Here is a 12,977-nt window from a genome sequence, read left to right on the forward strand (position 1 = left end):
TCTATTGAAATTCATTGTGGAGAGCTTATTTATATATTTTGTGATATGAATACCGAGTATGTCTACTTCACCATCAGCCCATTTTATAGGTAAACTGCAGGGTAACATAAAAGTTGTATTTTTTTAAAGATCCAATACGTAATATTGTACAATTATCATAATTAGGTTTTAGTCCAGAGAGTACTGAAAAGTTATCTAGATCTTCAATGAGACATTGCAGGGATCTAGCTGGCAGACTTAATATATAACTTGAGTCATCGGCATACATGGACACCTTTGTTTAATCCTTGGATTTCTAATCCTCTAATGTTGTTATTGGATCTGATTTTAATAGGTAATATTTCGATGGTCATAACGAATAGATATTGTGACAGCAGACACCCTTGTTTAACTCCTCTTGACAATTCAAAACTCTCTGAGAAGTAGCCGTTATTTACTATTTTACACCTGGGGTTGCTATACATTATTTTTACCCATTTTATAAAAGAATTACCAAAATTGAAAAGATTCAGGCATTTATAAAATCCAGTCTCACTTTATCAAATGCCTTTTCAAAATCCGCTATAAATATAATTCCTGTCTTCTTATATGTTCCATGATGTTCTATTATTTCTAGTAGTTGTCGTATATTATCTCCAATGTATCGTCCATGTAAAAAACCTGTCTGATCAGGATGAACAATACCTGGTATGACCCTTTTAATTTTGAGTGCTATGCATTTTGCTAGTATTTTTGCATCACAACATTGAAGTGTAAGGGTCTTCCAGTTTTTTAGATAGACTGGGTTATTATATTTGCCATCTGGGGCTGGTTTTAATAATAGAGATATCAGACCTTCCTGCTGAGTACCTGACAGACTATCGTTTCTAGAGGACTAGTTAAAACAATCTAACAATGGAGCTTTTAGTGTATCAAAAAATACTTGACACAATTCAGTAGCCCTACCTATTGAATTGTAAAATAGTTTACAGCATAGCAGGCTACATAGGCCTACAATAGGATAATATCAATTCGGTTAACGGTATCTAGGGAAGCCTAAACAAGAGCTCTTAGAAATGATATAGCTAGCCTATGCCTATCCGTTTATATGCTATTGAACGGGACGGGCGGAGGAACCGGGACCCGCCTCAGAGGACGAAAGTGACGCCACGAAGTGCCATTCGGCTGCGGGAGGGGGAGGGGTGTAAAACAAAATAATAGATTACTTGTCACGTGGTGTAAGCAGGCTTCTGAATGATTTAAAAGGCTCTTGCCTCCCACCGCCTCCTGGTGATGCGCGAGATGTGCTGCTGCTGCTGAAGAGGGAGAAGAAGAGAGAGAGAGAGAGACTGCAGCAGCAACCGACATGGAGCTCGAGCCTTTCCGGGGGAGAGCGAGCATCCTCTAATCTGTCAGGGTCACGGTAGAATATGTAAGTGAATTTGTTTCTCATCCTTTCTCTCCATCTCTGTCCCACTCTCACTTTCTCTGTCTGTGTCGTCATTGTTTATGTGTGTGTGAAAATGGCGTATTCGACCCGCGGTGTGTGTGTGTCCTGCAGTGGATCGCGTTGTTGTTTGATGATAAAATGTTTCCTTCTTGAGTCACACCTGCTCGGCGTGCGTGTGCGTGTGCATGTGTATGTGTTCGGGGTGGGAACTCGCATCCCCGTTGCAGCTGCAGTAGACACCAGCAGAGAGAGACTGGAGAGGGAGATACGAGTTCGTTATTACATTACCCGACATAAAGGTATTTGTTTATCAACAGCTAGAGTAAATGTTGAGATCTGCCTGATATCATCACGTAGTAGGCTACATCTCATCTGATCGCTATTTGATCATAGAAGGACCTCTAGATAGATATAAGGCTACCCTCTGCTGTGTTGTGTGTGTGTGTGTGTGTGTGTGTGTGTGTGTGAGAGAGAGAGAGAGAGAGAGAGACCGTACGAAATGGATGCTTATCATCCGGTTTATAGCTTCATGTCTGCGTGAGTAGGGTGCACGCCCATGTGCACGCCTATCCTCTGCAAGAATCAGTCTGTCTTTTTCTATAGATGATAGCGTGCGTGTTGAGGGGGGGCGACATCTGAACTTGTGCTGTTGGGGAAACTCTTGGGAGCAGATTTGTTGGGAGGTACAACTCGTTTAGTATAGCATAGGATAGGGTTTGTTAGGGTAGGATCTGGCAGGGTAGGATAGGTTAATTAGGGTAGGATAGGGTTAGTTAGGGTAGGATAGGGTCATTAGGGTAGGATAAGGTTTGTTAGGGTAGTGTATGATAAGGTTCGTAAGGGTAGGATAGGATAAGGTTGTTAGGGTAGGATAAGGTTGTTAGGGTAGGATACGGTTGTTAGTGTAGGATAAGGTGTTAGGGTAGGATAAGGCGTTAGGGTAGGATAAGGCAGTTAGGGTAGGATAAGGTAGTTAGGGTAGAATAGGTTGTCAGGGTAGGATAAGGTTGTTAGGGTAGGATAAGGTTGTTGGGGTAGGATAAGGTTGTTAGGGTATGATGAGGTTGTTAGGGTAGGATAAGGTTGTTAGGGTAGGAAAAGTAGTTAGGGTGGGATAGGGTTTGTTAGGGTAGTGTATGATAAGGTTGGTTAGGGTTGGATAGGATAAGGTGGTAAGGGTAGGATAAGGTTTGTTAGGGTAGTGTATGATAAGGTTTGTAAGGGTAGGATAGGATAAGGTTGTTAGGGTAGGATAAGGTTGTTAGGGTAGGATACGGTTGTTAGTGTAGGATAAGGTGTTAGGGTACGATAAGGCGTTAGAGTCGAATAAGGTTGTTAGGGTAGGATGGGGTAGTTAGGGTAGAATAGGGTGTCAGGGTACGATAAGGTTGTTAGGGTAGGATTAGGTTGTTAGGGTAGGATACGGTTGTTGGGGTAGGATAAGGTTGTTAGGGTAGGATAAGGTTGTTAGGGTAGGATGAGGTTGTTAGGGTAGGAAAAGTAGTTAGAGTAGGATAAGGTTGGTTAGGGTAGGATAAGGTTGGTTAGGGTAGGATAAGGTTAGTTAGGGTAGGATACGGTTTGTTAGGGTAGGGTGGTTACTGTATATTATTGTGTTATGACTTTCCATCTCTGGGTTTGAGCATGAAATAGATGGTAGAGAGAGAAAGAGAGAGGGATCAAAGAGAGCTCGGTAACTGCAGTATTGTCATCAGAGCCTACACACATTCCTCTCTCTCTCTCTCTCTGTCTGAGAAGCCAAAAGCTGGAAACATTGATTTCAATTATTTAGGGCTGAGGTTTAAACACACACACACATGCACACACTGAGATGTTGAGACAGGTCTGTGTGTCAGAAAGCCTGGAGCCTGAGAACAAGCTAATCTCTAATGACATGTCATGAGAGTTCTCTCTTTCTCTCCCTCCTCTCTCTCTCTCTCTCTCTCTCTCTCTCTCCATCACCCATTCCTCCCCATGTTCCTTTTCTTCCTCTTCCTCTCTTCCTCACCCACTCCCTCGTGTCTCTGCTCTCTCACTCCTTTACATCTCCCTCTGTCCCTCTTTCCCTTTCATCTGTGTGGTGCTGGCCGTGGTGCTGAAAGCAGCAGTCATTAACAGGAATGAGAAACTGGGTGGTTCAAGCACTGAATGCTGATTGGCTGACATCTGTGGTATATCAGACCGTACCACGGATATGACAAAACATGTATTTTTACTGTTCTAATTACGTTGGTAATCAGTTTGTAATAGCAATAAGGCACCTCAGGGATTTGTGGTATATGGCCAATATACCACGGCTAAGGGCTGTATCCAGACACTCTGAGTTGCGTTGTGCCTAAGAACAGCACTTAGCCGTGGTATACTGGCCATATAGCACCCCCCCTCGGGCCTTATTGCTGAAATATGGTGTTGATGAAGTCTTGATAATAGTCATGTCCGTTATGTTGTAATAGTTTGGCTACATTCCCGTCATGCCAAGGAAGATCCCAAGATGTGTTTAACCCTGATGGGGATACCAGTTGAATAATTCACCTCCTGTCATGGCTAGATGTCACGGGGAGTAACATCGACTGCTCCCTATAAGCTTGTCTGTAATGGATTTAGATCAATCATTCTGTCAACAGGTGTGTGTGTGTGTGTGTGTGTGTGTGTGTGTGTGTGTGTGTGTGTGTGTGTGTGTGTGTGTGTGTGTGTGTGTGTGTGTGTGTGTGTGTGTGTGTGTGTGTGTGTGTGTGTGTGTGCGTAGATGATCTCATAAACGTTGTTCTATTGCATGTGTCACTCACCCTCTCACAAGAACACACACAACCTGATTTGGTTTGTGAATGGGAGCCTCACTGACGTCACAGAGCCTGTCTGTGCATAAAAGCTAATACAATCACCTCCACACACACACCATCACAGAGCCATCTGCATCTCCGTCATCAGCAGCCCACCCCCTACCAGACGACAGGAACATGTAAATATATAGAGAGATAGAGAGCGAGAGGGAGGGGGCGAGAGGGGGGGGTGTTTGTTCCCATTATACTGTTTTCTCTGTGATCTTACTGCATGTGTAACGAAAGGAAATGAATAGGCAGACTAGAACTGTAGTTTAATAGAATTACTCTCCTCTCCTCCTCTTCTTTTGTCTCATCCTTTCTACTGGGGAGAGGAGAGGAAGACTGGAGTTTTACCAGATCGGGCCACGTGGTCGGGGTAAACTCTGGGCCCTAGGGATGTGTACAGCGGATTGGTGTGGTTTCCAATCCTTTTAGATATGTGTCACAGTTTGGCAATATGGTTACCATGGTTATCAGATACAAGGTCATCCAAAGGAACACGGATATAGAGGGACGGCGAGAGAGAGAGGAGAGGGGGGGGGGAGGAGAGACAGAAGAGAGGGAGATGGAGGGCTGCGTTCCAGCTGTCTTTCCCACTCTCACTACACTCTTGAACTCAGCACTGGAGAGAGAAAGAGAGAGAGACTGAAAGAAAGGAAGAGAGAGAGAACCTTTCTCCTGAGTCAGGTCCTATACTCAACGATGACATACCCTCTCTCTGACTCTGACCTACTCAGAAGTCCAGTGGTGGCCATATCAGAACATTGCCGGTTGCCAGATTGGACTGAATCGGTTACCCAATTGGACTGAATCGGTTGCCAGATTGGACTGAATGAAGCTCGTAGCTTTATTAAGGTACTGAGTTCCAGAAGCTGAATCAGGATGTACGTTCTGTCAGTCAGACAGAATGTTGGCTGGAACACGCAGCTAACCACTCTCTTACATCAACGAATCATGCTCATTGATTGGCTGATTGAATAACAATCATTTATTATTATGGAGGATGACTAGGAAACCAGATGACAGACAGACCGATCGACAGACAGAGGACGGCTGGACTTTGTAATGGGCTGTTTACTCCTGTTCTTCTAGTTAGGGAGAACAGATCCTATTGCATTGTGTTTGAGATCAATACTGTGTCTGATGGGAACAGATGAGCTGTTTTATCAGTCTGCTGCTCATCCCTCCATCATCATCCCTACTTTCTTATCCTTTATGTCCTATTATCCACACTCTGCAGGGACAATAGCTGCCATGCCCACCACTCTCCAGTATTGTGCCTTGCTTTGTGGTTAAACCGAAACGCAACACACACACACACACACACACACACACACACACACACACACACACACACACACACACACACACACACACACACACACACACACACACACACACTTACAACCACTGTGGTTAAACAGTTGGGTAATTGCAGGCCTCGTGTAAGTGGTTGATGGCTGAGAGGCGTGTGTGTGTGTGTGTGTGTGTGTGTGTGTGTGTGTGTGTGTGTGTGTGTGTGTGTGTGTGTGTGTGTGTGTGTGTGTGTGTGTGTGTGTGTGTGTGTGTGTGTGTGTGTGAACGTGCGTGTGATGATTAAGTAGTGCTCGATGATTGAGAGGTGCGTTGGCCCACATTACATAAATGATTTCTCCCTCTCTTCATGAGTGCAGACAGAGGGGGAATAATAGAGAAAGAAACAGAGAGAAAGAAAGAAAGCTCATTGAAAGAGGGAAAGAGCTTGGCAGTAATAGTAGTAATCAGAGCAGGTTATTTTCCTACCTGGGTCACACATACTGTGTATTAACTCTTGTTCACTTTAGACCAAATGGTTTTATTCAATCATCTTCTATGAGTGCAGTCGTTGACTGACTGGGCGGAGGACAGGGGATTCGTTGATTGAAGGTTGAATCTATGACTGTGTCTCAAATAGAGCCCTATTCCCTTTATAGGGCTCTACTTTTGACCGGTACTCTGGACTAAAGTAGTGCACTATATCGGGAATAGGGTGCCATTTGGGACGCACAACCCTGTAATTATTTGTCTATGGGTGTAATTATATTGTGTCTGCTTGTGTGGGTCTGTAACAGAACAATGTGTTCTGTCAGATTGGGGGGAGTGGAGGAGTTGAGTCCTTACAGTCCATCAGCTCTGAGTTCATCTCAGGTCAGATCTAATCAGGAAGTGATGATGACTCAGGAAGTTACAACACAACACAGTCATCTGGAACACACGCACGCATGCACACACACAAACACATACAGACGGATATGAACTGTCATCTATGGCGGGGTGTAATGAGATGGTTGCTATAATATCAGGTCTACAAGGACCAGCTGATAATTAGTTCTCTGTTTTCAGGTAGAAACTCATTCTGGAACACACACCTCGCTGAGTGTGTGTGTGTGTGTGTGTGTGTGTGTGTGTGTGTGTGTGTGTGTGTGTGTGTGTGTGTGTGTGTGTGTGTGTGTGTGTGTGTGTGTGTGTGTGCGTGCGTGCGTGCGTGCGTGCGTGCGTGCGTGCGTGCGTGCGTGCGTGCGTGCGTGCGTGCGTGCGTGCGTGCGTGCGTGCGTGCGTGTGTTTACAGTAAAGGATGGATAACCAGTCATATCTTTCCCAATGTGACTGTAACTGTCAAACAGCTGTGGACAAGACACAGACATGGTGTCATATGTTGTCAGCTGTATTGTACTGTATGTGTAAAAACATGGGCTTTTCTGTTACAGATGGACACCTGAGACAACAGACAACACTTCTATATCACCATGAGGAACTGCTGACACCCTCCTCACCTGACTACCAGAGAGAAGACACTTTTCTTCCTCCCATCCTCTCTCCCACTCCACCCGTCTTCATAAGGATAAACGTTATTTTCGAAAATAGAGAAAAAAGCTGAAGCCCTCTCTTGACCCTTGACCTCTAACCCCTGATCTGTGACCTCAATATGTCAGGTCTGCGTGGTAAGCTGCAGCGTGTCCAGTGGCGGGCAGGATGGCACTCCTTCACCTCCAGAGTCCTCAGGACCAAACCGGTCGAGAGCATGTTGGACTCTGGGACAGGTAGGTGTTTACAGGGGGGTGTATCTAGGGGTGTGAATGAAGGTGGGAATGTGTGTGTATGTGTGTGTGTTTGGGTGGGGGTATATGTGTGGATATGTGTGTGTGTTTTATGTTAAGGTGTGTGTTTGTATGCTAATGTAAGTGTGTGTGTACAGGTGGTGCCAGCAGCCATGGCACCAAACTAGCGAGGGTGTTGTCCACGGTAGACCTGGTGTCACTAGGGGTGGGCAGCTGCGTTGGCACGGGGATGTACGTGGTCTCTGGGCTGGTTGCTAAGGAGATGGCTGGACCTGGCGTCATCGTTTCCTTCATCATCGCTGCTGTCGCCTCTATACTGTCAGGTAATGACACACACACACACACACACACACACACACACACACACACACACACACACACACACACACACACACACACACAGCTACATGATATTTGTGTGTCTCCCCTTCAGGAGTGTGTTATGCTGAATTTGGGGTTCGCGTTCCCAAGACAACAGGCTCAGCCTACACCTACAGCTACGTGACAGTGGGGGAGTGTGTGGCCTTTTTCATTGGCTGGAACCTGATCCTAGAGTACCTGATTGGTACAGCCGCGGGGGCGTCGGCTCTCAGCAGCATGGCGGACTCACTAGCCAATAAAAGCATCTCCACGTTTATGACTACGCACATCGGAACACTCAACGGCCTGGGTGAGTCTGGAGGGAGGGGGGAGAGGAGGAGAGGGGAGGGGGAGGGAGGGGGTAGAGAAGGGAGGAGGGTGTGTGCTGTATATTTGTGTGGGTGTGTGTGGCTCAGTTGGTAGAGCATGGTGTTTGCAACGCCAGCATGGTGTGTGCAACGCCAGGGTTGTGGGATCGATTCCCACGGGGGGCCAGTACAAAAATAAATGCATGAAATGAAATTTATGAAATTTATGCATTCACTACTGTAAGTTGCTCTGGATAAGAGTGTCTGCAAAATGAATAAAATGTCAAATGTGTTACCAGGAGCTGTGACATAATCTTCCCTGAGACCTTGGCTGTGTCCAGTGTAGAAATATAGTGTGATGAACAGCCATGCCTTTCTGACAGGCAGAGTAGTAATACAAGTCAGTAGGTTTCACCTTCCTGAATGTGAGCCTGATGTCTAGAGTGGCTAGCAGTATAGAAACAGACAGTGAAAGCTCATTCCTCAACATAACAGATGATCACTACTTTTCTGTTTGTGGATTGTAGCGAGGGTTATGCTACAGGGTTTTGATAGTTTTCCTCTTTGTGGATTGTAGCGAGGGTTTTGTGACAGTTGTGTGACAGTCTAGGAACTGTGGAAACAGACAGAGGGAGACAAAATCTATCTAACAGGAAAAGGAAATGGGAACTTTACAACAGCTGGCCATCTAGCTTGCCGTCCATTCCCTCTGCTCACAGACATGCGCGCACACACACACACACACACACACACACACACACACACACACACACACACACACACACACACACTGTTGGCACGGTGCATGACTGTTGACAGTGTGTGTTCATGTGTTTTCTGCTGGTTCAGTTTTTGATAATGTTGGGGCCCAGGCATCTAATTTAAGCTCTGTTACAGTAAACTATTATATAAGCCCTCGTGTGAACTATTTTAACTTTGAGCCTGTTTCTTATGCTGAGGTCTGTAAAGCACTAAAGGCAATAGACACTAAAAAGTCTGCAGGTCCAGACAACCTGGATCCCTACCTCTTAAAGATAGCAGCTGGTATTATTACTGAACCTGTGGCTCACATTTTCAACTTGAGTTTCTTGACCAATTCCATTCCCTCCATTTGGAAATCATCTCATGTCCTCCCACTGCTAAAGGGTGGAGATCCCTCAGATGCTAATAACTATCGTTCTATCTCTAAACTCCCAAACAATTTGAGGGAGTGCGCATATGCAGCTATTCTGTGTTGAGCGGTTAACAAAGGAATAGGTACTCCTATATGCTTAATTTAGAGTTATTTATGTACCTTTAGTTGTGATATAAATGTTGGCCTGTATGTTCTGATTTTTAATACATTGTAAGGCTGCATGATGAGACTCTAATGACGATTTGAGAAAAGTCGCTTGAAAGGCATGAGCTCTGCTTTGTTTTTTGTGTAGGCTGTACACACTCCAATAGTCTCTCATTCAGAATTTGATGAGCACTTAATAATACCTTGAATTTCACGACGGCCTCCCCTTTGTGGCTGTAATGCACCCTAAAAAATCCATGGCTTTTGCGGCCTGGAGTGCTGCGTTGTGCCCTTCTCCCTGAGTGTGCTGCGCAATCCGAAGCATCTCTCACTCACATGGCTCTCCATCACATGATTGGGTATTTCTCACAGGCTACAAGTTAAGACAGACACATCAGGGACGCAACTGTGCGCGTCCTTATCCAATTCTGAGGTGCATATTTGTAACAGCCGTTGAAAGGATGGGACCAAGGTGCAGCGGAGAATGTATTCATCTTGACTTTTAATAGAAAGAATGAACACTTTACAAAATAAACAAAAAACGACTAGCAACAGTTCTGTCAGGTTATCAAGAACTAAAAAGGAAAATAACTACCCACAAACCCCAATGGAAAAACAGGCTGCCTAAGTATGGCTCCCAATCAGAGACAACGATAGACAGCTGTCCCTGATTGAGAACCACACCCGGCCAAAACAAAGAAATGCAAACACATAGAAAAAGGGACATAGAATGCCCAACCAAATCACACCCTGACCAAACCTAAATAGAGACATAAAAAGGCTCTCTCAGGTCAGGGCGTGACAATATTGAAGATATTGGATGAACTGTCCGCATTTACTTTTCGTCAGCCAACAAGATGAGTAGGCCTAACGAACAGCAAAAGCACTAGCCTATGACAATCAACTATCCCCCATAGACCACAAATCGACCTACTCTCTTCTGTGCGAGAAATAAATATTCCAAACAGTCTGGGACCGTTGTGGGATGCGATAGATCCCAAATTAATACAAACACTAGTATCAAAAAAACTTTTTTATGGAATGTGGCTGACCTAACAGATCAGAACGTTTAAAATGTTGATAAACTACTTGGCTATTTCTTCACATTATAAGCGCAGCAATGCGCACATGGTAGTAGGCTATAAGCGCAAATGTTCCATTAGTGGAAAACACCATTATCAAATGTGACCGCAAATGCAATTATGCATGTAATGCTTTTATTATAAAGGTGCATTTTTATGGAGAAAATTATCTTCCCCAAACTTGAAACTCACACGCTGCTTATATATGCCAGTTAGGCTCTACACCCATTGTAAAGCACATTAATGTGCTTAATGTTAAGAAGTTATTTGGCCACTTTAGTTGTGATACAAACCTTATTAAAGCATATAGGCTTATTGGCTAGGCTACATGAGGTGTGCGACTATGATTCGAACAAGTCTAAAAAAAAGGTGTTGTTTCTTATATTGGGCATCATTCACAAGTGATAAAATATAATTCACAAGTGACAGGCTAATATTGTCACCCATCACTCTATTCTTGATTTAATATTGTCTTTAATATATGTGTGAAATTTGTTTTGCTTTAGAATGGACCATTATCATGCACCTGTATCGAAAAAGGGGCAATGGGAAAAAATATGTAATCTATGCAGTTATATAGCGAATGGAGGACACTTTCCCCATGGTTTATTTTCATGCCAGCCAGGTAGGCTATACTCCTGTTGTAAAGAGAAGCAATGTGCTTAATATTAGGAAAGTTGAGAAATAAATATAGTAGGTCTAGCCTATAGAAAGCTGATGGGATCCTCCTCTTTTTAATAGAGGCCATCACTCTATTTTCTCCAGCATTTGCATACCCTATAGAAACGTTGCTCAACATGAGCTCATGGGGTCTCATGAAGTGTTTGATTTGATTTTCGAACACATTTGCATTAATGTCAGAGTGATTACAGGGACAATAGAGTGCTGAGCACCAGGCAGTTAGCAAGTTTGGTAGGCTACTAATGACCATCAGCAACATCAGAGCTTGGAGAAGCCTAATTACCGTGACTAAACGGTCTTGTGGAATTTGACTGCCTTCATGACTCGTGACCACCTGTGTGGCGGTAATATGGTCACCGCAACAGTCCTAAGCGGGGTTCAGTCTGGCTTTAGAATGGGGCACAGCACCACAACTGCAGCTTTAGAAGTGGCAAATTACCTCGTAAATGCACTTGATAAAATGCAGCATTGTGCTGCTCTGTTTGTTGATTTATCAAAGGCTTTTGATTCAGTTGACCAGTAATTGTTGCTAGCAGTAACATTGGTCTCAGTGAAGGGGCAGTAAATTGGTTTAAGAACTATCTTTCTGGTAGAACACAATATGTCTATACTGACAGTCACAAGTCTAGCTTTCTTGAGATTCATCGAGGTGTGCCCCAGGGTTCCATTTTAGCTCCTGTGTTGTTCTCAATTTGTTGTAATGATTTGGGAAATGGAATGCAACCAGCAAAGTTGTATCTTCATGCAGATGATACATATATGAATGTGCTCCTTCTCTGGTTCACGCTGTTGAAGAGCTCCAGAGAAGCTCGGCCAGAGAAGGTGAGCATTGCCACATCTGGTGGCTTATCCATTGAAAAAGTGCCATCCTACAAATACTTAGGTATATGGTTGGATGACAAGTTGTCCTTTAAAGTTCATATGGATAATCTTGTGAGGAAGCTTAAATTGAAATTGGGTTTTTATTTTGGTAATAAGGCTTGCTTCCCACTTATGGCTAGAAAGAAGCTTGTTCAGGCCACTTTTCTCTCTGTAATTGATTATGGTGACTTGTTATATATGCATGCAGCCTCTTTATTACAAATGCCAAGTCACTCACCCACCATTGCACCTTGTACCAAATGGTAGGTTGGTTATATGCGCAGAAAGCTACATTTGTATGTGTTCATCTACAAAGCCCTTTTATTCTGGTCTCCTTCACCACCAGCAGTTACCATACCTGGTCTGCGAGGTGGTTGCTACTTAAATTCCCCAGGACATTTACAGTATTTATTTTTATTTATTTATTTCACCTTTATTTAACAGGCAAGACTGCCTTCTCGTCTTGTGCACCAGAGGCACGGAATAGTCTACAATCCACGCTTCATCTAGATATGTTAGTGCCACTGAATGAATACATTTTCTTTATGGGAGACTGTTACAGAGGAGTGTAAAATGCTTATTTTAGGCTGGATCATGTTGTTGAATTGTATTGTATTGTTGTATGTTTTAATTCTGTATTGTATTGATTGTTGCTGCCTTCTTGGCCAGGTCTCCCTTGAAAGAGACTCTGGGTCTCAATGGGCTTTTCCTGGTTAAATAAAGGTTAAATAAAACATTTATGTTTACCTCTCGGTGTGGTGTGTATTTAACTCTCCCTCCCTCCTCTCCTCCCTTCTCCCCTCCCTCACTACTCCTCACGATCCCTCTCTCCCTCGCTCTCTGCTCCCCCTCCCTCCCTGTCCCCATCCCTCTCTCCCTCGCTCTCCCCTCTGCTCCAACTCGCTCTCTCCCTCCCTCCTCCTCTCCTCTCCCCTCTGCTCCCCCTCACTCTTTCCCTCCTCCCCTCCCTCCGCTCCCCCTCTAGGTAAAGGAGAGCAGTCGTACCCAGACCTCCTGGCCCTGCTGATAGCAGTGATTGTGACAGTGATCGTGGCCCTGGGGGTGAAGAACTCAGTAG

The 12,977-nt window shown here is 44.4% G+C and overlaps 1 protein-coding gene across 1 annotated transcript in view; it reads left to right on the forward strand.

Moving 5' to 3' along the window:
- Positions 1-1,209: 1,209 nt before the first annotated feature.
- LOC106575479 (probable cationic amino acid transporter) overlaps positions 1,210-12,977 on the forward strand; it is an 18,771-nt gene continuing 7,003 nt past the window's right edge. Inside the window, exons 1-5 of the mRNA XM_014151993.2 lie at positions 1,210-1,411; positions 6,978-7,310; positions 7,466-7,651; positions 7,762-7,998; positions 12,885-12,977. The exon at positions 12,885-12,977 is cut by the window's right edge and continues 125 nt beyond it. Coding sequence (XP_014007468.2) covers positions 7,196-7,310; positions 7,466-7,651; positions 7,762-7,998; positions 12,885-12,977 — 631 coding nt within the window. The 5' untranslated portion in view covers positions 1,210-1,411; positions 6,978-7,195. The remainder of the gene's footprint in view (positions 1,412-6,977; positions 7,311-7,465; positions 7,652-7,761; positions 7,999-12,884) is intronic.

Source organism: Salmo salar, chromosome ssa17, assembly GCF_905237065.1.
Source record: "Salmo salar chromosome ssa17, Ssal_v3.1, whole genome shotgun sequence".
In the NCBI taxonomy this organism is placed as follows: Eukaryota; Metazoa; Chordata; class Actinopteri; order Salmoniformes; family Salmonidae; genus Salmo; species Salmo salar.